Source organism: Anser brachyrhynchus (genome assembly GCF_964034855.1).
Source record: "Anser brachyrhynchus genome assembly, chromosome: 13".
NCBI lineage: Eukaryota > Metazoa > Chordata > Aves > Anseriformes > Anatidae > Anser > Anser brachyrhynchus.
In genome coordinates this window covers 10,343,187-10,367,451 of record NC_137708.1, presented here as the reverse complement: position 1 = coordinate 10,367,451, position 24,265 = coordinate 10,343,187, and the positions used below count along the sequence as shown (strand labels likewise).

The window sequence follows — 24,265 nt, the reverse complement described above, 5'->3', positions numbered from 1 at the left end:
CGGGCCGTGCCCTGCGGTGTGACCAGGGATGGAGGCACCATGAAAAGCACAGAGCTGCTGCACGGGGCCAGAACGCTTCAGGAATGCGTACACAGCCCTTCAGAGCTTCCGCATTGTTGGGTTTAGTCTAACACAGTGGCGATAAAGATATCTATACTTACCTCGAATTACTTCTGCTGAAATAAACAGCATTATTCACAACAAAACTGCAGGAATGAACATAAAAGGCCAGAAACCCAGGAAACTCTCCTGACAGCAGCGCAGGAAGGGTAGCAGAAAATGCAAAACGCTGGTCAAATCAGTCAAACTGGCAAACCAAAGCTTTATTTTTTGTTTAAAGTCTTTGCTACAGTACCTAGGACTGCGCCTCTATACATAATTAAACATCATTCCTGAAAGATCTGTATTTGGCACCAGTTTGTGTTTACCTCAAACACTTGTGGGGAGGATTAATTTTAAATCGAATTTGGTTTTCAAACAGAACAGGAGCTGCCATCATGAAGCCAATTAGCTGAGTTATTGGAGAAGCTTAAAAACAAAACAAAAAACCCCAAGTCCTTATCTAAACCAACACATTACAGAGAGCTCCAAAACAGAGGTCAAACATTAAAAGGCTGATATAGGCTCAAGTGGTTTATAAAACCTATAAAAAAAGACTACACCAGCAAATATGCCCTTTCAGTCCGCACAGTTTAGAATTTAACGCAGGGAGCAACACTCGCTAGCTGGAAATCTTGTCATGGGAGAACCACACATATACCAACAGGAGTACCCCAAAATCAAATGTTAAAAAGCTCCAATTCCCAATCCACGTAAGAGGAGAGATTCATCAGAAGATTGAATCAATCCCTGACATCATAACTGGTTGGGCAGTTCAAGCTTCCCCACCAATCACTACATCTCTCATCCATACAGGTTCACATGTACACGGCTCAATCCCATTCAAATTCCTCATGGAATAAAAGGATCCCAGGCTCTATAGAGTCTTTCCCTATCATGCAAGAAGTAAGTCTGGCTGTGCTCTAATCACCATCATGTATCACTTCAGCCACAGAGTACCAGGCAGATTAAGTAGAAATGCACAGTTTTTAGCTCATCATCTCTGCAGAAGTGTTTGAGAGGCTCAGTTCCTGGAGAGTTCTGGGTGGGCGTACGGACAGTCTCTTCATGCAGATTCACTGGCCTCTACTGGCTTAATCATGTGGTCTGGTTTGTTGCCGGCAGCATAGTGATCCCACATCTGAAGATAAAGTCGCTCCAGGTCCATTGTGTACTGCTTGGTGTTGAACAAAGGACTGGATATTCTCTGCTTCCAGACTTTGCCACGTATTTTTTTCAGGCTACAAAAAGAGTTAAGGCCAGTCATGAGCAGTTTCAAACACTATTTTTAAATCTATTTCAGCAAACCCAGAACTGCCAGTACAACTGTTTCAAAAATACCTACTCTCCAACTCCCACCAAGTTCATACCGCCGTTTCATCCCCTAATTGCCTCTGATACATACTGGCATTACCACTTCAAAAGAGCTGCGACATTAATAGATTAACTTGTCGCATTATCTATACTGCAGGAACTTTTTACTGCACAGTTTTAACTTTAAATGACAAACTGACTAATCTTCAGACTGCCTGATCTTCAATTTAAAAAGAACAATAAGTGAACTCTTGCACTTTTTAACAGGTAAGAGCCTGCACTTGAGCAATTTCTTCAGAGTAGGCAGCACTGTTACTCAGCCTAATTGGAGCACTACTGAATTTACTGTAACAGCAGAAGCAGAGTTAACTGCACAACAAGAGACCTCTAGATGAGAATTGCCTTCTTATTTTAAAGTACCTGCAAGATTATTAATAAGGCTCAGCGCTGTGCCCAACGACAGCGCTTTATATTCCTGATGTTACCACGTTACATGGTACAAGTTCACTTACTATTCCAGATCAGTTCCCAGTTTCACAGCAATATCTTCATATTCCTGCCTACTTTTTGCAATGAGCTCAAGACAGCCAAGGCAAGTAAGCTGGGAGGCAGCAACTCGGGATGCAAGCGTTTCACCTGTAAAAACAAAAAAAAGGATGACAGGAATCAGCTTATCAAGTAACACACTACCAAGTATGAAGTTCCTTTTCTTCTGCCTCCACAAGAGGAAGTAATAAAATCCATCAAGCCAGCTAGCTGTTATTGTTACAGCATAAATCATCATCAAATTTACCTGCTCTGTCTAGGTTCCCCATCATGTTACCTGGCATAGTGACCATAGGAGTCCCAGCCCACAGTACATCCATCCCAGTTGTGTGCCCGTTGCAAAGCGGAGTGTCTAGACAAACATCAGCCAATTGCCCTCTCCTCACATGTTCTTCTTTGGGAGCAACAGGAGAAAAGATGATTCGGTTTTGGGAAAGACCCAAGTTTTGTGCATACTGCTGAATATTGGGTTCTCCTACAGCTGGGAAACGTAGCAGCCACAGCACACTGTTTGGAACTCTTTTTAGGATCTGTAAAAATAACCAAGAAGAAAATACAAACAGTTCTGTCAGAAACGTTTCTTTTTCTGGGTAACTGCAATAAATTGCCACGTATCAAGACGAAGCAAAAGACACACTCTCGATATTTGAATCTTCTGAGATAACAGAGCAAGGAAAAAATAGATTACAGTTCGTAGTGGAATGGTATTCTATTCTGAATACTGCTGAAAGATACAGCAACTCTGAGCAATACTTCACAAAGTAGTACTTAAAGAGTAAATCTCAAAATTGGTGATACCATTTATTCATAGGTTCACACTCTGGAATATAAAATAATACCCCTCAAAGAACTCTCTGCAATGTACTTACACGCTCAGATCTATCAATATACCAATTGTCAAGACCAGCTATAACTTAAGCGTGCAGGCTACAAAAGACCAAGCTTATTTCTCAATGGAGTACCAGCATGCTTAAGCTGTCTAAGATTTAATTCTCGCTGACTAGAAGCACAGATGTGATTTTAAATCAAACTTTAAAAAAAAAAAACTATATCCTATTAATGCCAAGCCCTGTAATATGAGCATTGTAAGGATTCAAATGGCTCAAGGTCAGTATTTTCCACAGAACAGTTGAACTTTTAACTTGCATGACATTTCTCTTGATTTAAACAGTAGAACTGCTGTGTTCCAGAGGTCCAACCTCAGTCTCCAGATCAGACACACAGACACTTACGTTAGCCCACATCTGTAAAGTGGAAGGGTCAATCTTATACAGCTGATTAAAGTTGCAGTATACAACAGCATCCTCTGGCAAGCCATATTGAGAACGGGTAGTAACAATTATAGTTCGTGGAACTTCTTCTCCAGTTGCTGCTTTGTTGTTAATCTAAATGGGGAAAAAAAAGCTACTTGAACACTGAAATCACAAGAAACAAGCTTATGCTCTATGGAACGTTCCTGAGGCACAGTGCAACGTGTTGGCATCATTAACTTAAAGCATGTCTTTGGCTTCTTCTATGAAAACAAAATTGTCTACTTACCCAGAACAAGAATTTAACTGGTACATGTAACATGCTTGTGACTGTCATGATGTTGCAACCACCAAGGAATAAAACGCTTGGCATTGTCACGCCCTGGCTATGTCTCTCTGAAATTCCAAGTAATTGGAAAGAACCAGCATATAAAGAGGCATTACACGTGGACTCTTCCCCTCCTTAAGGTCCCTTCACTGCCTTGAGACTAAAAATGAAATTAAGACTTCAAGGAAGAAGAAGAAAACAGTATTTAAAAAGCAAAAGATTTTTTGTTTTGATTTGAATAAAAGACAATAGGCACAATAGAACAGATAGCAAAAAGACAATTAAGATAAAAGATGCAGGCATGTATCTAACTGTGAGACTGTAAGGAACTGACTGACAGGGAAACAACCAACTCCTTCTGACTTAGTTCTGATTAGCCAGGATGGATGAAAGGTGCATTTTACCACAAAAACATAGAAGGAGTCACATTTCAGCTGTATGCTTATATAGAACTCTTGTGACTGCACTAGGAAGCCTATAGCTCATTCCTTCCTGTACCAAAAGACTAAACTGAAGGAAATGTCAACGTCAAAATTTGTTGTTTTTTTTTTTTTTTTTAAAAAAAAGGAAGAACTGCTCTACAAGGGAAGAAATTTTGAACAAAAATGACAACTGTCACTCTCACTCAAATCCCAGGAGCTGTAAGCACAGAGGTGGTGGCATAGTGCATAGTTGAGAACGATATAAAAAGAAGCTGAATAAGCATTGTTGAAATACAGTGAAAGAACTTGGCCTGTATAACTAACAAAATCTTTTGATAGGAAAAAGAAAACTGAACAACAGCTTGTAAACACCCTTTAAGCTGAAGGGAATGATCACATCTTGCCTTCAAATTCTAAATAACTGACAATCTTTTCTGTGCAACAAAATTAAATTTCTTTGAACTTCAGATACCTGTTGACATAACCCCTCTATCTTTGGGGAAAGACCATCTTCCAGAACATCTGTGGCTTACAACACATCTGGACTTTCCTTCAGTATGAGAACTAAACAAATCGACATGACAGAAGACAGGCATTTGCTTGGAGGTTTTTGTTCCTTGTTATGTTAAAATACGCATATGTATTTTAAAACCAAGAGGAATGTCTTCAAGTGCCTCACCTGAGTAGTTGCTAGTCCATTACTAATGTTGAATCCATTGATAGTTATCTGAATTTGTCCACGATTAATCATCTCAATCACAGCTTCCGCAATTGTATTCATAGGAATGACTGGCATACTGAGGGCAGCATTGCTGTCTGCATTGTCTCCACTATCAGGACACTTCATCTATGAGAAATCCCGTAAGTATCAGAGAAAGTAATAGCTTCAGTATCTAATATAGAACACACAAAGGCATAGCTCTCACCTTAACAATCTTGACATCAGGGAGGCTGTCAAGGAAAGCCTTCAAGTCAATACCATTCAAAACAATTCTGTTATCATAAATGTGACCATTGGACTTGAAATCAATGACCGCTTTTTTCTGTTGAAAACAAAAAAAACAAATAAAACCCCAACAGTTACAAGATCCCTTACCAAATATGTACTAAGAGTCATTTTTATCACAACAGCTGATGGAAAACAACAGCTATCAACACCAGCTTTTCTTGCCCTCTCTACTTTCCTACATACCTTCAGATGGGGGAACATGTTGGCATGGTCTCCAATAAAGAAAGTGTTTGGCATGTAAGCTAGTTTCTCTGAATACTGCTCAGCCACCTCAACTGGAGAAGTTTCTTTATCCGTAATGATGTAATCCATGAACAATGCCCCACTGGTTCCAGGATACCCTAACCACATTGCCTAAAGAAAACAAACAAAAAAGCAAGACTTCAGTCTTTTCCTTGTTTTCACCAATACAAGAAAGCAGTAAACAGGAACCTTACAGAATTAGAGCTCTCTTTCAGGACACAGTAAACTGCACGTGAAGCACGGGGAAGAAAAAATTACAGCGCTTCAACAGAAACAATCCTATTTGTCTCACATCTGCTAATCCTCAAAAAGTCCCTCTCCTTTAATAACGTGATATTCAAATTATTAATATTCAAGAGGTCTAGCTAAGAATTTTATCCTAACTAAAAGAACACTTCTTTCAACTAGAAAACTAACAGTCTGTGATTGACTCCCAACTCCCCACTTACTCCTTTATACTCCCAAGAGACATCTCTCGGTATTGTCACATTCAGTATTTGAATCCTTTTTGGAACTGTGGTGATTAGCAAGCTACTTAAGGAGACCATCCTGAAGTCCATCCCGTAACACCTGGGAGGGATGAATACCTGGCCTTGTTAACATTTGATTCAACATTAACATTCAACTTGACATCAAAATATTAACATTTTTCAGGGAAAAAAAAGTGAGGAAAGAATATAAAGGTTGCATTTCTGCATTCACTTTGTAGAGAACAAGGAAACAGAAGGGGTAGATGCTGTCTGAATATTCGCTCACTGTGATCACAATTAACAAAGCTTCTGTCTGACCTGTTCTAAATTGTACTTGCATATTATACACTTGAGAGTCCCCAGATCTCTGACAGTGATCGAACATGAGCTTTCATTTTTTTTTCCACTCTGCCAGAGAGGAGAGAAATGAAGGAAGAAAAAAAAAAGAGAGAGAGAGACACTCCTCCTACTAAGAACTGGTGTTTGTTTTTTTTGGAGATACAGTCCTCTTCAACTTAGTTACCTGAATAGGTGCTGGTCTCAAAGCAAATAATTCATTTCGGGCTCCTTTGGTGTAGCCATTCATGTTAATGAGAATGTGTATCCCATCCTGATGGATGCGATCTGCTGCTTTTCCATTACATGGTATCTGAAGAATAAATAAATAAAACTTATTTGTGCTTCCAGTAACAAATGCAATTAGTCATTGGTGTACCAACGGACAAATGTCAAATGCGTAATTTGGTGAGACGTAATTTTTGTCACTCTTGGTTTTACAGAGGCGTAAATCCTCAACTCATTCTAAAAAAAAACAACACCAAAACTGTTGTAACACGGCAAAACATGATTTTGCTATAGACAAACAACAGGAAAATCTCAGCTCTGCCAAACCCATCTCAAAAAATGGTTCTGCTAACATCAGTTTAACATTTTTACTTATGAGAGCAGATCCTGAACAACATGAAGCATTTAAAAACTACGTACAGGTTTTATCTATCATCTAATTTATATATATTATTCCATATACACAAATCCCAAGTTGCTTTAGGTTCTTGTCAGTTATCTTGAGGTAATGTAACACCTTCTGTGTATACTGAAGTCCCTACCACATTTTTCACAGAAAATTAAAAACAAACAAAAAAAACAGATACAAGCTTTTGATACAGGGGAAAAAAAATCCCTCCACCAAGCAAGCCTCTACCCCACTTCACTTGGGTAAAGTAACCTTAAGCAAGCTTAAATATATTTGCAGCTGTGGTGTCTTGATTTATCCATGACATTCAGGTATGACCATTATCTTAAGACCTAATGTAAAAGCTACTCAATATTGTTTTAATATTAATTTTTAATAGTATCACAGAGGTGACACAACAGCCACTGTATCCCAGGTTAGGCATAACACCAATACATCTACAAACCCCCAAATTCTTAAAATTAGCGTCGGCCTAATTCAAGAAGTCCTTGCCGCTAAAATCTTAACCTGTAGGCTGATCTCTCTTCCTTCTGGTTTGCTAAGAAAGCTCACCTGAGATAAGTCAATGAAGTGATTTGCTTCAGCCATCACTTTTACACGGAAGTTTGTACCATCATCAGGACTCAGGGCATAACAGAATACCTAGAAGAGAAGGCACCACAAATTGAGTACCTGCAATAATTTATACCTTTACTATAAAGCTCCTATTGCAAAGTTATTTCGCAACAAAATAATTTTGCTATAAATATATGGTATTGTAATTTTTAATTACATAAGTAAAATTGTATCTAGTTCCAGACGAACTACATTATATTTGTGTGGCAGTTACTGGTTGAGAAAGAAGTAAAGAAAAAAGGATATTGAACACATTAGCACCAGGCCCCAGATCTACCTAGTTCTGGGACAAGTATAATGCACTACATCTTGCATAAACAAAGATTAAAAGTTCTCATCAATGCCAAGTTAAGCAATTTTAACAAATGAATTTGAGTGTTTAATTCTGTAAAAATGCCTTTTACAAGACACCTTTGAATTTGTAACCAGTGAGAATCACGGAATTATGACTCAGTTTGAACAGATAAGTCGTGGGAAAGCTTTCTAACAGATTCTTTAAAAAGTGACTAGTCCTCTCCATTTAAGAAACTGCAAATGTATCCGAGAAATTCAAAATCTTTAATCTTAACTCTTTAGCTAATTGAGCACAGATAAGCTATAGACAAAACAGAACCAACATGCAGAGAATTGGTTACCTTGAAGGACAAAAGCATGGTTTTAGTAAGACAGCAGATTAATTTTTATTATTTAAATTAAGGTCTGCAGAGCTTTATAAATCTAGAACAAGAAAGGCTGCTCTCAGGCTAATTGAAGGGGAAGTGGTACACTCCCTCCACCCCATAGGTAACTCAGACCGCTAATTTGATTGTTTCATGAAAGAAAACTGCTTCATAGTGACACTTCTGATAAATCAAGCATGCGGCTTCATCACAAGGATCTCAGACTACAAGGACTGTGTGACCAGGAAAAAGTAGAGAGGACACAGGGGAGAGGGAAAAGAAGAAGAGAAAAAATAAGGCTTGTAAAGGGCTTGTTTTGTGTTCACTCTGCAATGCAGAGTAAACACAAAATTGATGCGTGTCTGTAAGTCTGAAGTAACAAGGCAGTAGCCTGATGTTGAAACACATCTATTAAAAGAACAGTAGATGAAGCTTAAATAAAAAGAAAATAAAAAATATTTTCCCATAGTCTTTGAATCCTACCTGCAGTAATTCTAAGGACAGGTAATTCCTACCATCTAAATAACACATTGTACTGGTAAAAAGAAGAATTCTTAGGCTGCAGAACTCTCCCATCCCATAAAAATAAAGATCACTAACCAACACATACTAGCAACAGAAGATTTGCCCTTCCCTAATTTATCTGCCTGCACCAAGGAAAAGAAAGTGCCTATTACAGCTGTATTTTAAAAGCTTCAGCATTTAGATTTTTACCTCAAATTTGTCTGGGTTATGCATGCCTGGGATTGACTGCATTAGGTGTGATGTTGGATGGTTTCCGAAATCAGAGCTCACATAGCCAATACGAAGTCGACCTTCACTGGCCTTCAGATCCTTCGGATGCTCATATGGCGGCTTGTGAAGAACATTAATCTGTCAAGAAAATGTTACACAAATGTTTATAAACCCAGGATCGAAACCCAAATGCTAAACATAGACCAAAAAAACACATGATTTTTTAGAATTAGCCTTATCCAGCATTTAAGTGGGCTATGAGCATCTGCTATTTCAAACCTGCATTACGTATATTCCACTGCAGCCAAGTGCAATTTTCACAAACTGGGTTACAAGATGTCATGTGCCCACGTTTAGACAAATAAAGACAGACATGACTGCCGAAAATTATTAACATTTCTGCCTTTCTATCCCCTGCATATTCTGAAGTATTCCATCCCTGATTATTAAACATAATGATGCCACACCACGACTATCACATAGCTCTTGAACTACAAACCACTTGTAACCAGAACAGTGTTCCTGTGAAACATCACAGCAAGCTTTCTGCTATGCTCACCGTCTTCCCCAGGCATCAGCTTGTAACCACCATCAACGGCAAGATTACAAGGCCGCAGAGACCCTAAATTCAAGCCAGTTTAAAGGCACATGTTATCTTCTAAAGTTTCATATCCATACATTTCTCATGCTAACTAGACCCTTCCACTGGCTGACAGAGCATTTTCAATTATAACTGGCAACCTGCTCACGTAGTCTGTTTCAACATTCACAACTGCCAACAGCTGTGACCCTCTGATTCAAAGGGAAAACAAGCTACGTTATTTTAGTCAAAGAATTTGCCATCAACTGCAACGACACTCTTGGCAGCTTGAGATGCTGTGCAGTTTCGTGGAAATAGCACAGTTAAGTCATTAAAAGAAAAGAAGACACCTTTAGTGAATGAAACTTTGGAAGAAAATACGTTACTGTACACAAAGTACCCCAGAGCAGAATAAAAAATGAAAAATCTAATACTTCCTATTGAGATACATCCATCCTGGAACACTGCTGCCACCACGGAGGTGAGTGCATTTGGAAATCCCAGAGCCAAGCAAACACAAAGCTTGCACGTTCCAGCGAGGAACATATGAGGCAAGGTCATGTACCAAGTAGTATAGATGCTGGACAGGTGCAGATTTCAGGAAATACTACCACACAGCTGCATGGATCTATTTTACTGTTAGGGAAAGAATCATTTACTCACTCTGCATCTCCACAGGTCAGTGACTAGTAAGCCTTACAAAGGCTAATACTAACCATGTGAGTATCAGATTTTTGATAAGAACAGTCACAACAGGGCTTTATAAAACCTCATACCTTATCCAAGCACAGATTTCCATGTCTCTCAGCAATAGCCTTCCTAAAACTGTGAGAAAGGGGATACAGCATGCTGTGATGAGGGTGGACGGAAGGCAGTCTGTTTTTCTCCAGCTGATCAGCCACAATGCTAACCAGCTTCTTCATTCTTTCATCATAATCTGTCCAGTCACAGACGATCTAGAAAAGGTAAAATTAAAAAAGATTAATTCAAGAAGCCGAGACCAATGCTTCTCCCAAAAATGGAAGCAAAACCTTCAGTAATTACTGTTGATAACTACAGTCTTCTAATTTAAGACTTGTTTACTCTTTCACTACGCTTATGTAGTCTTTGGTTAAGGTGATCAAACTTTGTATTTGATACAGAGGAATCTTGAGAATTACATCCAATATCTCCCCATTCTCACCTGCAAACAGTGGGCTAAGTTACAGTAGGCATCAGGGAAGTCAGGTTTCAGTTTCAGAGCAGTGCGGTAGGAGGCAATGGCTTCTGGTATATTCCCTGAATCCTGTAAAGACAAAGGAATGAGTCAGTAGATACCAACATATTCAGGGTAAGTACCCACAATGCCCCCACCATATTCTAAGAGTGATTCATTCACATGTGTTACCTTGTGAATAGATGCCAGGTTGCTATGGGCATCAGCAAAAGCTGGGTTTATCTGAATGGCACGGGTATAGCACTGTAGAGCTCCTTGAACATCCTGCATTTCCTTCAAAGTATTTCCCATATTAGAATAAGCATCTGCAAATGTGGGGCTGATTCTGAGAAATCAAGATAACGTATGTTATGAATAAAAGCTTCTCCTCCATTCAGGAAACATACTCATAGCCACGCTTTCGTGTTTGCAAAGCAACTATCTGAATTTAAATATGCTACTGTAAGCCACATCCTGTACAGGTCTATGGCACTTTCCTGTTATGGAACACTGGGACTATTACAAGTAGTATCCATTTACCTAATAGCCTCTTTGTAATGCATCAGAGCTTCCTGTAACTTTCCTTGCTGTTGCAGAACACTCGCTAAATTTGAATGTGCAGCAGCAAACTCTGGAAACACCTGGAGGGGAAAAAAAAATAAAAGTATAATCAGTCTCTCAAATTCCCAAATTCTACCATAACAGAGGAAATTCCTGCACATTTCTTACTCTTCATTTTAGGACTCAGGTCTCTGAGCAGAATTTCCTCTGCTTATGATTAAGAGATGGAAAAAAACAAACAAAAAAACACCTAAAAACTCTATGTCATATTACATGTTCTCAGCTTTAATTCCCCACCTCCCGGCAGCATTCAACTGTACCTCAAGAGCCTTCCGGTAAAGGCGGACAGCTTCCTCGATGTTCCCCTGCTCCCGTTTGATGTTTGCTAGATTGTTGAGAGAATCTGCATGAGTGGGACAAAGTCGAAGAGCTGTATTGTAGCATTCTTCTGCTTCAGCCACCTTCGAAAAGGAAAAAAAAAAAAAAAAGAATAAAAAAGGAACTGTTGATACAGTAAAATTTCTTGTAACAGCACTGTTTCTGAGAAGTTATTATACAATCAGTTTAACAGTTTCAAGGTGGATATTTCCTGGAGGATATTAAATAACTTTAAAAAAAATGTAAGGCAAAAAAAAAAGCACTCCTTACACTGCCTTTCTCCTTCAAGGCATTGGCCAAGTTACAATAGGCATCAGGGAAGTGGGGTTGTAGTTCAATAGCCCTCCTGTAGGTGTCTATTGCTAGGTCTATCAGTCCTTGCTCATAATACACACAAGCAAGGTTGCCGTGCACAACTGCATGATTTGGACTCAAACTCAAGGCTCGTAGGTAAGCTGCTACAGCTCTGTAACAAGAAAAAGAAGGTAAACAATCATCCACAGAGCAGCAGTCATATTTATCTTGTCATAAAAACACACACAAAGAAAACCTTCAAGGGATATATACCACCACATACACAAAACCCACACCCCTGTTCTGTAAGATGTTACTGGAAACACAGAAGTACTGCCTGAATCAAAAAGCCAATAAAGGAACACATTATTATGCATGACATTTTAAAACTATGCTCAATTTTGTAATGACTGGCAGGCTAGAAGACAGACTTTGTTCTTTTCAGTTAAACAACCTGAGTTCCAAAACTGCATTAATAATCAGCGTTCACTGCTCCACACGAGATAGCTACTGTCTGAAACAGACTTCAGCTGAAGAGATGTGCAGTACTCCTGTTCAGAACTATTTTAATATGGCTTGTATTACTAGAACATTTGTGACAGTGCAAGACCTTTTCTTCATTTGCAAAATTAAAGTTTTATTCAAAAAATATTCTGCAATTATTTAATCTATAGAGGAACTTGAAAAGCAAGAATTTCATGCGTTTACAATGCTTTTCTGGAGTAGTCCAAGGAACTGGTGCCATGCTTTTCCCAGGCTGCTACTCCTGTTACAAACCACAGTTACCAGAAATTACAACCAAATCAACAGATGCAATGCTGTACACTGCATGGAAACAACACAGCCTGGATCTTCTTCCAGAAACAAAAGTAAGATTGACTGAACAGATTAGAGGTCTCGAAACAACTTAGTCCAAACGACAGCAAATGTACTACTACAACCACATGCAGTAACACAACGTGGACACAACAAATACAGAATATTCAGCCAGATGCTAAACTGGAATTCAGCATTTTAGCTCGTCCTACATAAAGGGAAGTTTTAGATATACCTGTAGATCAGAGGTCTAGAAACACATAATGAAAATGGTAGTTTCATGCCTTTCTCACATACCTTATCCTCACCCTTTTCCTGACTTAATTTCAAATCTATTTTTGTCTACACCTTCAGTACTAAAATGTTAAAAACGAGAATTAAGTACAGGAGAATAACAAAGGGATACATTCCACAGGATTTATTTATTTTTAGTTCCAGTATCCAGCTTTCCGAAGCCATTTACTTTCTCAGCTCATGGCACACGTTTTCACTATGTCTGCCCAAAGAGATTTTACATCAGGAACTTAATTTGTATCTTGGTATGTATGATACGTATGATATGTACACCACTGACAGAGTGATTCTACTTATCTGCTTACCTGTCAAATATCCTTGCTTCCTTCAGGACATTTCCCAAATTGATATAAGCATCCAAAAAGTTTGGGTCAAGCGTTACAGCCTGGAAGTATTTTTAAAGTTTTGAGCATTAGCACAAAAGCTTTCTCTATGATACCTGAAGTTAATTTTTGTTTATATATGTATACACATGATTTATTTTTAAAGTCTCTCAAACTTAATCTGTAAGCATCTAAGACTATCAACAACCTAGTAAGGAAAACTTAAGTTATACAAATCAATCATAGAACACTGAAGTTACTTATCTGAAGAAGGGACAAAATATACTACCTTCAGATCGTTCATTTGCTTACCTAAGCCATGACCTAGTTCCCTCCAAATTCATGCGTATTAGAATAGATAGTAACTGACATCAGTTGTGACTACTGCAGAATAAAATGTTAAAAATTTATTTCATGTTAGGTAGATCATACTCAAGTCTCCTGCCCACTCTTGCTATGCTGTAATTTATTTTTAGGGAAGAAAAACCTTAAAAATAAAAACCCACAAAACTGATCTACGCCCTTTATCTACTGCAAAATGAGACCTATTTTAAAAATTTAGGAAAGAGATCCTAAAGGGAAAATAGAGCCAATTGCACAGGAGCAAGAAAGCAAATACATCATGTGTATAGGGAAAAAGAACCATAGCCATTTGACTAACAAAAAACATTTTCACTTTGCAGTAATAAGCTACAGATGTGTATTTGGAAAGCCACACTCTTACAGTCTTTCCCATGGGAACCATTATTTCTAAATTAAAATACTTTTTAATTATCATTTACTAGATACGGGAACAAAAACAAGGAGTTAAAATTAGTTTTGTAGATCCGAGTCAAAAATACCAGGAAGAAACTGTCCACCGCATCTTAAATCTGGTTTTAGGTCATGTTAGAGACTTGAGAGGAATACAAATCGAATTCAGATGCTAACTAAAAGGTATGAGACAACGATTTAGAGTAAGAGCTAATGACAAAGATCTAGAAAAGTCTGAAACAATAGTGGTGAAAAACAATCCTGGAGAAGAATGAGCGTCACTTAAAACTGTTCTCCTCAGTTACTCATAGGAAAGTTAAGGACACCTGAAATAAAAACTGCTACAAAAAAAATGGTTTTAAGCGGAATTGTTTCTCCTTTTTACATACAAAAAAAAAAAAACAACACAGAAAACATTATTCCCAAACTATACTTGTAAAAATTCTATTCCGGTAAAGGACTGTAAAACAACTTAATGAATTTCTTATCTTTGACATGTGTGTGAAGTCCTTAGGGCAATTCTAAACATATCTCTTTAGTAGCATACAGGCAGTCTGAAACATCAGGAAGTAAACAAATTATTAACACAGGACGTCAACAGGATTATAAGAAATTCTGCTGATCAAAATATTTTTATCACCTACCAAAGTACTCATCCATAAGCAGACAATTAATTGCCTGTGCATTAAAATCTAGCAGTGAAGCTGACTGGCTTAGACAGTTACCTTTTCAAAGTGATGAATTGCAAGCCAGATTTCTCCTTGGGCATTGAAAACACAGCCAAGATTACTCCATGCCACTGCAAAGTTTGGTTGAGTCTCAATTGCTTTTAAGTAACAGGCCTTGGAACAGTTAAAGAAGAGAGATACAAGGGAAGGGGAATATTTGTAAAAAGAAAAAAATGAGAGAAAACAATTGTTAGTATGCCTTCTCTAACCAGCCAAAAGTGACCCTGCAGTATAGGCTAGCTTGCGCCAAAACTAATGCGCTGCAAACTGCTGTTGATCCTGCGCCAGCGCAAACCAAAACCCAGGTGCAAGCCCACCATTTTTCAGTTATGCTGATAACAAGTTAACATGCCTTTAGACACCAGGTCAGCACAGAAATCATCTTCAAAATAATTCACGTAGTTCAGAGGAAGTATCTGCCTCTCTCGATGTGCATAAAAACAAAAAACTGCTATGCAAAAACTACTTAGCTATGAAATAAAATTATTAAATTGTGACGTACCCTAAACAGGATAGAAATCACTCTGAAAATCAGAAAGGCTACTGAAAAAGATGTAGCTTAGCTTCACTTTTAGTCGTCCTTGTTAAGTGAGACGGCACACCCCACCCCAGGTTCTCCGAAGACATTCCATCAGCTACAGCTTCAAAACCTCAAATGACAGGATTGCATGAAGGTTTAGGTCCCTGTAATGCAAGCGCGAGAAGTCGCTGCGCATCCTAACCAGCACGGCGCCACGCTATCGCTGCGAACTGCTTTGCTATATTCATTGCCCTAGGTGCAGCGAACGGCCAACCAGAATCATTAATCTACCAGACAGGCCCACACAAAAACTTGCACGTTAAATTTGATGTCTGGAGTCTAAAAGCGTTACAACCCAATTGTGTCCAAAAGGCCAGCGCCTGGAGCTTGGGCAGGCACCCAACCCGAGATTAATCATCCAGTCAACCGTTCGCGAGGGCTTAATCGCACGCAATGCGCGTTACCGCTGCGCAGCCTTTGCGCTACTGCAGGATCACAGCGCATCATCAGAAGAGCAGAACGCTGCAATCCAAACAAAGAAGAAAAAAGGAAAAAAATGAACAACCAGAAGAGTTAGAAGCTTTTACTATTAACTATCTCCAATTACTTCTTTAAAAAAATATTTTAATTTACTTTTACTTTATTTCTTTGAAAGAATTTGTGGCTACTAGTATAAAACATTCTTACATTACTTGCTTGTAATTAAATATTTTAAGCTGTTTCTGAAGCCACAAGACAGAAGATTCAGGCATGGAGGCAAATGGTTTTGCTGTGGCAGTTACAAACCCGTTACCATATTTCTCATCATGTGACTTTTCGGTGCGTTCCTTGCTGGAAGAGGAGGAGGAGGTGTGTGTCTGCCCTAGATCCAGGCCTCGAGCTCCCTTCAGCGAGGCACCTTACGCATGGAATAGGAGGTTTCACCCACCTGAAACCTTCTAAATACAATATCAGTGGTGAAAAACCAAAAACAAGAGAGAAAATAAAACAAGATCATTAGTAAAAGTTCAACAAAGCAATTGCAATTTTTTTGGATATGTCTTAACACATGGGAATGAGGACAATCTGTCTGTAACAAGGGAGACATGCAGAAGGGAGAGGGTTAATCAGGGCAATTGCATACAGCAGGGACTTTTTTTTTTTTTTGGAAGAAAGGCTCTGAAGTATCTACAAAGAAATTAAATTTTAGTTCAAACTGTAAGGAACTTGCTGGCTTGATCTTTCAAATGGACTGATAACCAAAGAAACACATTGCAATTTACTCAAGATGTTTTTCCTCGTTTATTAAGTTCTCACAAAACGGAATAACACTTTCAAACTAGGTGTCTCCAGAGCTCTGAAACAAAGAAGTCAGCAACCTAAGGCAGGCGCAGTGTCTTGGCCTATACCAGTCACACTAAAGCTGCAGTGAAGTGCAATTCATGTTAGCTGTCCGCTTGGTGGGCTGAGAACCAAGTGTCTCAAAGACTGTTCGAACTGTTAGCGCTACTACGAAACATTTTCAACCTGGATCTGACCAAATCGATTACGCTGTCCTAGGATGGTACGCGCATCCAAGTTGTTAGGAGAAATCCAAAAAAATAATGAACTTTGAAAACTACGCGCCCCTTACCCCATAAAGACCCTAACCCTCCCCGATGGTGCTGCAGCCAAACAGACAGCTACGCTGTTCATACACTCCACTTTTTAGCATGCGCGTGGGGCTTGGAGCGACAGACGTGGAGTCCAGAGTGTTTCTGATCTCTCCACACTCCTCACCCCTGCAGCGCGGACGCGTAAGGTGGCTTGTAACAAGACAATTTCTTTGTGCAATCCAAGTTTTAACATGCCAAGAATTTTAAACTCATCTTGGTGTTCAAATTCTCAGTTTAGGAAACACAAGACTGCTAGAAGCCACCTTTCCACTACAGCAAGTTTTCTTTCGATCAGTTCATTTCCAAACAAACCAGCTTTGTCCTTCTGATTTCTTTATTTTAGGGAGGGGAGAAGGGAAGACATGAAGAAAAGTTATTCGGGGGTTCGCATACTGCAGCTATTGATCATTTACTAGCCTTTCTTCCACTATCAAGGGAAGGGAAAAGTTAAAAAGAATAAAAATCTTTAAAAGCCAATATTACAAGGTAACATTTGGATAAGTTTCTTCTCCACTTACAAGCCACAAAGGACTTTAGAAGAGCAGCATTTTCAATAGCACCTGCATCGTACAGGGATCTCGAGCTAACCACAGGCTCTCTGCTTGGCACCAGCAGGCAAGCCTCAGATTTGAAGGACTGTTACTTATTTCCAGATAAGAGCATGGTGGAGCCCCTGCCCAATACTTCAGAATGGTATCAGATAGTCTAGTTCAGCAGAAAGGCTTGGTAATGTTCCATTTCTTGACTTAAACCAACTTTTAAACATGGACATGCCATATCTTGCCCTGCAACTACTCTGGGGTGTTTCAGTGCCTTCAGTTTTCAGCAGTTTCTCAGACTGTCTGTAGATCAACGCAGATTTGAAGACTTGGTGCAAAGTTCAAGTTTTCAAAACACTGGCGTTTACATGTATTCTACTCAACACCTACCTTGGCTTCTTCCAAGCGACCCAGGGCTTTGAGCAGGTTCCCCAGGTCACTACGAACACAGTACAAGTCCTGAAAAAAATCAAAGTCACACCGTCAGCTTCGGGACTTCACCGATTTCCCCAAGGTCTTCACACAGGCCCTGCAATGGAACTCCCCAGTCCTCTACAGCTCAGCATAAATTCCCAGTAAATACACTACAAACTCAAAATATTTTTTCATGACCTAACATTATAGCCAACAGATCTGACTGATTTTAGTACTGTAAAAATACAACAACAAGAAAAAAAAGAAATTAGGAACCAGTTCATACAATTTCTGTTTGTACGGAGATATGAAAGAACAGAAAGTTCAAGTGACCCCACAAGCAGCTTAAATTTTTGTACCACATATAAGTATTTGAAGCCTCTTAAGCGGTTTTTGGTGTTTTTTTTTTTTTTTGGGGGGGGGGGGGGGGGGCAGGTTTGTTTTGTTTTGTTTTTGTTTTAAAGCACTACTATTAACCTGTATTCTTAAATTACACAGTTACCATTATGGCTTTTACCTAGATCTCAAATTATATATAACAACCTTGCTTCCTGCATCCTCAACAGTTTTACCCCCGTTTTTCCCCATGAATCCATAAGCCACTTGCTCTTTTTCTTTCATTTGTAGCTACAGCATATACTGCTGGATACTCCAGTTGCAGTCTATAGTAAGACCACAGAGAATGAGAACAGCTGTGTCAACATTAAGAAAGAAAGTTTCTAACCTAAGTAAAACTCAACTTTTGTAATAAAAACCATCTTGCAGTACTCCTAACCGATGCACATTCTGCATCATGCAGTCACGCTGCTTAAGGTGAATTTGACAAGTTCACATAGGCTGAAGAACACAGCAAAAGATTCCAAGCTCTTGTTGGACTGGTTTTGCATTTGCTTTTGCAAAGGAAAAAGGATGCACACACCGGACCAGTGCTGCATTTTAAAGATTTTTGACAAAACAGGCACTCGTGACACAATTGCAAGCAGACACCTTCATCATGCTGCACAGCACTACATAGACCATTTGCACAATGCAAAATAATCAGAAGATAGCACTCTAACATAATTTTTACTAAAAAATTAGTTTTAAAGAGTTATAACCCCAAATCTGAACAGCAGATGATTTTATAGCAGTCACTTATAGACATAAAAGTGACACAGCAGCAAAGTACAACGTGCTACTTACAGGGTTGTACTGAAGGGCAGACACATATGCCTGTACTGCTCCTTCCATATCTCCTGCGGCTACCAGCGCGGCAGCCAGATTAATATATCCATCAATGAAGTCTGGTTTGAGGCGTAGTGCATGTCTGTAATGTTCAATAGCTTCTTGTAGCTGTCCACGTTCCTTGTACACATTGCCCAGATTCGAGTAGGCTTCGGCCAACAGCGGATTCTGTTTAATAGCCAAAGTGCTGAAGTGAGCAGACCTGGAAAAAATTAAAGAAGTTAACAAAACACCTGAGTTTCAGTGTTTGCTTGTTTGCTTTATTATTCAGTCAACATTCATGCTTAAGCAAGCCAAACCCACAGCCAACAAATCTGGATTTACAGATTTAGCTTCTCCTAGTTTCAACTATCCTCTCTCCTACTCCTGTTTTAGATTCTATTGAAGAAAGACAAGTCAGTTGCAATCGGTAGGCTTCAAGCCTCCTCACCAGCCTGAACTCAATGCAGCTGGAGAAAGCACTGCAGATACTCTGTTACGCCCCTTCCAACAGTTGTATGCTACTTTTCTAGGCAATGTTTCACTTGACAAGTTTCTTTCTTGTTTCTTTTCAAGAAACAGGATATAACAGACAGATCAGAAGTAAAACTCTGTCCTGTCCTCCTCCATTTTATTATCCCCTATCTGAATTGTTATTACAATCTCATCCAGAAACCTATATAGAATAAATCCTGATTTCAAGTTTTTACTTCCTTCACCAGCACACACAGATTTACAGCTAGAACAGTTACACTTCAAAATGCAAGATCAGCAACAGGCAGGAAGAAAGAGCACAGAGACAACCTTCACAAGACAGAATCCTTATCTAAGCAATGCCATTCTGCTGCAAACAATCAGTCTTAGAATTAAGAAAAAAATAAACAAACCCCACACTGCAAGTGGCATAAAGACTTTTGTTTACTTGTGCAAATAACTCTGGTACATACAAGTGTGGCTGATACTCTGATATTAAAGCGTACGATACGAAAAAACAAGAGTAACAGCAAGATCTGTCGTTTGTTGCAAAGCTAGCAATTCCCATTTGTATTCCTCTTACCCTGAAGAATTCAAAAAACACGTTACTTTTGACGAGTCCTTATGGCTACCATGAAGTTAGTCAGTATTTGCATTCAGAGATAAAGCCAATGTTAGATGAGTATTTTTTCAGCTGCGCTCAATACTATTGCAGGCACAAACTCAAAAGAAAACTTGACAGAACCCCTCAGTTCTCCTACCTGTCCAATCTGCGGCACTGGAAGTGAATAGATGATAGTAATAAAAGCACACCAGTATTATCAGGCTCTTGTCTCCAAAGCTGCATGCAGTGTCTCTCTGCTGCTTCAAAGTCTCCTGCCTGATATTCACGATGAGCCAACTCCGCTAACCCTTGGAAGGAAAGCATACGTTTCGTTGGTTCTGGAGAATCACCAAAACATTTAAGGGGGGAAAACAAAAAGTTAGATAATGGAAACAAAACCAAAGAAAGAAAACAAAAAAAAACAAAACAAATGTGAAAAAAAAAGGTGTTTAGAACTAAAGGATGAAGATGTCTGAAGTTACATAAACACTACAGCAAGCAACAGTTTGAGCTCTCAGATCTTCAGGCTCCCACCTACTGCTATGGTATTTCTAACATTGTGTGTACAAGCGCGTGACTTCACCAGTTAGTATCTGGAAACACAAATATTCACAGCTATTACAAGACAGCAATTGACCGCTTTCCACGAACCTGAAAAATATTTGAAGATATTCCTGACCTAAGATTTTACTTTGGTTCATAACAGTAGCAGCATCAGCAACAGAACAATGAATTTCCTTACCCTCCCCCCAAGACTGTAAATCTAGTGCTTTGTAACATTGAAAGTTCTGAAAAATTAACAGGAAAACGAAGGACAGCAGACAAAGACTTCAAAGGACTTGAACAAAAGGAAGTTTTGCTATGCCAGTAGATCGGTATCGTGTAAAAGCCCTTAAAGAAAAATGTGTAATGCACAACATTCCTTTAAACCTCTATGCTGCCTGGGTTATCTACAACGAATAACAATTCCTCCACCGAATAAAGTGCTGGCCTGAGAACGGTATCAGATGAGAGACAAACACAAGCTTCAGTGGTTACGCTGTTGGCTTACAGAAGGAACCACAAGAAGGAGAGGGTACAGGAAAGCAGTTCCTACTTCGGGAGGCTTAGCTGGAATGGGAGGGACAAAATGTTTTTAATATTTAAGATACATTCATGAAGAACAAAATACTTCAATAAAACACCACATTTTAGTTACAGCAACCTTCTCTGTGAAAAGCGAGTTAACTGTCTTACAAAGGCAGCTCTGTATTAGAATACAGACAACTGCAGCTAGGAAAAAAACCCTCAACTGTTCATCCTAGAAAGTGCCTTCAATTTCTGCCTTTATACTACTTATTCTTGCTATTAAAAGCTTTTATTACTGCAAGTATTTCTCATTTTTCCTTCTGAAGTCCAGCATTTCCAGTACTCTGCAGTCACTTAATTCCGTTTCCTCAATACTTCCCACCTGCACCTGGGGAGTTCTGCATTTCTGATGCAATGAAACAAATAAATCCTACCAAATAAAAGCAAATACCTCAATATCTGAGTGCACAATTTTGCAGTTACATACTACAAGAATCTTCTGAAACTATTCTACGAGAATTTTTAAAGATGGCAAAACAATCACAAAGACATTAGGTTCAGAGTTATTATCTAGCGTTCATTTTATGAACTCGGGGTCGATGGCAATTATTTCCACTATTTTCATGATTTTCTTTTAGCGCTATCTGGTTTTGAGAATAAAAAAATTGACGTGACCCAACTGAAGTTGTTTTTCCAGATAATATTGTCTCTGTGCTATAAACTAAAGGTTCATTTTAAGCTGGAACCATCAAAACTACTGACTGTCAGCTACTTGAGACATTACTAACCAAGCGCCTGCAAACAGGTTAATCCCTGTTTTCTAGGACCCTGCTTCACAGCTTTCTGAACCACAGACTAAGGGAAAAGCGGACTTCAGTGCCTGGTTAACCTTCGGGGCAACGGACGGACGTAACTGTTACTGAGCGTGGAAGCGACAGCAGCACTGCGAAGGCCGCAGGCGGCTGACAGCAGAAGCCCAGCGCACAGCCGTGCTGCTCCTGCTCCCTCCTGCGGCAGCAGCCACACAGGCTCAGCGCGCTTCAGGCGCTGCTCAAAGCACAGACACGGCGAGGCTGGACAGGGGAAGCACGTGGCCCACGGGCAGGAGTAATTTCTCCTTTAAGTACCAATAGTGGGATTAAATTTCAGTGCTAAAGCAAAAAAAAGAAAATAAAATAATAAAATCCATAGAGGTTTAGACTGGGAGTCTCGTGAACACTTGGGGAGAAACTTCCAGCTGCTACCTGAACAGGACGCCTGGCCTGCTCAAGCATGGAGCGAAACTGAAGTAGCAACTCCTCAGGCAACAGAGAAAGGACGCTGCCGAAATCCTGTATTTAATGTAACAGCACCGGGGAATAACAATCCCTGGCTAAAGTGACAAAATGAGGGCACTGAAATTTTCTCTCATTTATCAGTATCTTCCCAAAACAATCCCCGCTTGCTCCCCTGAGCAGAGATAAAGCGAGTCAATCCCTCGGCATAAAATACCCAGTCATCTACCTCCAAGTAAATATTTTAGCAGAAATCCCCTCGAGAAGCACAGTCGGTGCTGGGAAGCAGACAGCTGTAATCCCGACGTTCCAAATGAGCCGAACTTCCAATTACACTGCTGCAGAACAGAAGTCACGCTACCCAACGAACCCATAACGTGGCCGCTCACCGAACCCATTTCTAAAGAAAGCAACAGCAGCAAGGAGCCACAGGCAGAAAAATCCCTTATCAAGACGTACTCGCATGAATTCCTGCACCTGTGCTAGCCTGCACTACGCGCTTTGACTATGACCTTGGCAAAGCCCGGTGCGTGCCACAACCTCCCCTGCAAGCTGTAGAGAACGCAAGCAGATTAAACACCCGCACAGAAGCGCCACGAACCCACACGAGCCCTTTTCTCCCCCCACAAACAACCAGCTGAGCGCTTAACTCCTGCTCAGCCTCGCAGTTCGACGAAAGCTGGAGGCAGGCAGGAGCAGCTGCCGCCTCCACCCGGGGAGGTGCGGGTGACGAGGAGCAGGTGACAGCGCCGGGCCGGCGCTCGTCCTTCTCAGCTCCTCCAGGAGCTCGGGGCTCCCAGACGCTGCGGCCTCGCTGTCCGGAGGAGCGGTCCCGGCCGAGGTGGCACCGTACCGCAGCGCTCGGCCTCCCCTGGGCCGTCCGTCCGCCCCAGCCGCCGCCCCGCCGCCCTCTCCTCTCCTCACACCGCTCCCCCGTCTCGCCCCACACATCCTGTTTCCCCCCCCCCCCCCCCCCGCTTTTCCTGAGGTATTGTCTCAGATTTTCACGCTCTTCCTTCCCTTCTGCTTAGAGGAGACCCTAAAAATCCGGAGGGTGAAGCCGCGCTTCCCTTTCACCAAGAAAACACACACATGTATATACACACATATATGTTGTTGTGCGGGGGAGAAAGCGAGCTCGCTCCCCCCGCGGGCAGGGCAGCTCCGGCAGCAGGAGCACGCGTGGGGCCCGCAGGTGCCCGGCCCGCAGCCCCCGGCGGAGCGGCTCGGTGCGGGTCACGCCGCCCTGCTCCCCGCCGCGATCAGCAGCACTCGAGGAGCCCCCCCGCGGCTGCCCAGCCCGGGCTGCCCCCGCCGGGCCGAGCCGGGCACAAAGGCGGCGGGGGCCGGCCGGGAACCGCCGCGGCGAGGCGGCCGCTTCTGGAAAGTTCCGCCGGGAGCGACCCCCGCGGGCAGGGAGCGCCGCGTTCCGGCCGAGGCAGGCGCGGCCCCCGGCGGCGGAGGGCCCCCGGCGGCGCCCGGTGAGGGCAGAGCCCGGCCCGGCGGGGCGACCCCGAGCGCGGCCCGTACCTGTGCTGTCCGCCACGTTCCCCACGGAGGTCGCCATGGCGGCGGGCGGGCGGCGAGGCGCTGGCGGAGGCGGCGGGGGTGGGGGGGGACGCGGGCGCGGCGGGCCGGGGCGGGCGGAGCGGGCCCGGGCTGCCCTCGGGGCGGGCGGCGCGGTGAGGCGGCGGCTCCCGAAATGGCGCTGGCGGCGGCGGCGAGCCGAATGGCGGCCGCCGGACCTAGCTCCCCGCGCCAAAGAGTCCGCGCGCGGCGCCGCGGAAGGATCCCGCAGGAACCGCCTCCGTCTCCTTCCGCCCAGCGCCCCTCAGGCGGGAGGGAGGGCGGGGAGAGCGCCGCACGGGCGGCTTTGTCACGCGGGTATCCTTCCGCGCGGAGCCATTGCGACAAACGCGGCCGCACTGCGCGTGCGCGCGGGCGGGGCAC

The 24,265-nt window shown here is 41.5% G+C and overlaps 1 protein-coding gene across 4 annotated transcripts; it reads right to left on the bottom strand.

Annotated features, from left to right (window-relative positions):
• Window positions 1-302: 302 nt before the first annotated feature.
• OGT (O-linked N-acetylglucosamine (GlcNAc) transferase) lies at window positions 303-24,070 on the bottom strand. 4 transcript variants are annotated; one of them, XM_080554590.1, is made up of 22 exons: window positions 23,846-24,070; window positions 20,131-20,281; window positions 18,875-19,118; window positions 15,899-17,737; window positions 14,583-14,699; window positions 13,087-13,166; window positions 11,648-11,843; window positions 11,320-11,460; window positions 10,979-11,079; window positions 10,631-10,784; window positions 10,427-10,528; window positions 10,020-10,199; window positions 8,643-8,801; window positions 7,207-7,296; window positions 6,205-6,330; window positions 5,152-5,322; window positions 4,886-5,002; window positions 4,639-4,806; window positions 3,192-3,344; window positions 2,237-2,489; window positions 1,926-2,049; window positions 303-1,340 (listed from the first exon to the last, which is right to left on the bottom strand). In XM_080554590.1, exons 4-22 carry the CDS (start codon window positions 15,911-15,913, stop codon window positions 1,166-1,168), a joined length of 2,622 nt encoding a protein of 873 aa, XP_080410716.1. In that variant the 5' UTR covers window positions 15,914-17,737; window positions 18,875-19,118; window positions 20,131-20,281; window positions 23,846-24,070; the 3' UTR covers window positions 303-1,165. The 4 variants fall into 4 exon arrangements, with proteins under 4 accessions (XP_080410716.1, XP_080410715.1, XP_080410714.1 ...); XM_080554589.1 differs by having other exon boundaries at window positions 17,669-17,737; XM_080554588.1 differs by having other exon boundaries at window positions 17,669-17,737; window positions 20,131-20,311; window positions 23,846-24,065.
• Between the last annotated feature and the right edge of the window lie 195 nt (window positions 24,071-24,265).

What these genes read in the sequence shown, in the direction of transcription:
- OGT (XM_080554588.1), bottom strand. Translation starts at nt 23,882, where the DNA reads ATGGCGACCTCCGTGGGGAACGTGGCGGACAGCACAG. An exon ending in ACTTCATTGACTTATCTCAG is followed by an intron (nt 6,331 to 7,206) that starts GTGAGCTTTCTT and finishes TTTATTCTTCAG; the next exon opens with ATACCATGTAATGGAAAAGC. An exon ending in TCCTATGGTCACTATGCCAG is followed by an intron (nt 2,050 to 2,236) that starts GTAACATGATGG and finishes TTGTTTTTACAG; the next exon opens with GTGAAACGCTTGCATCCCGA.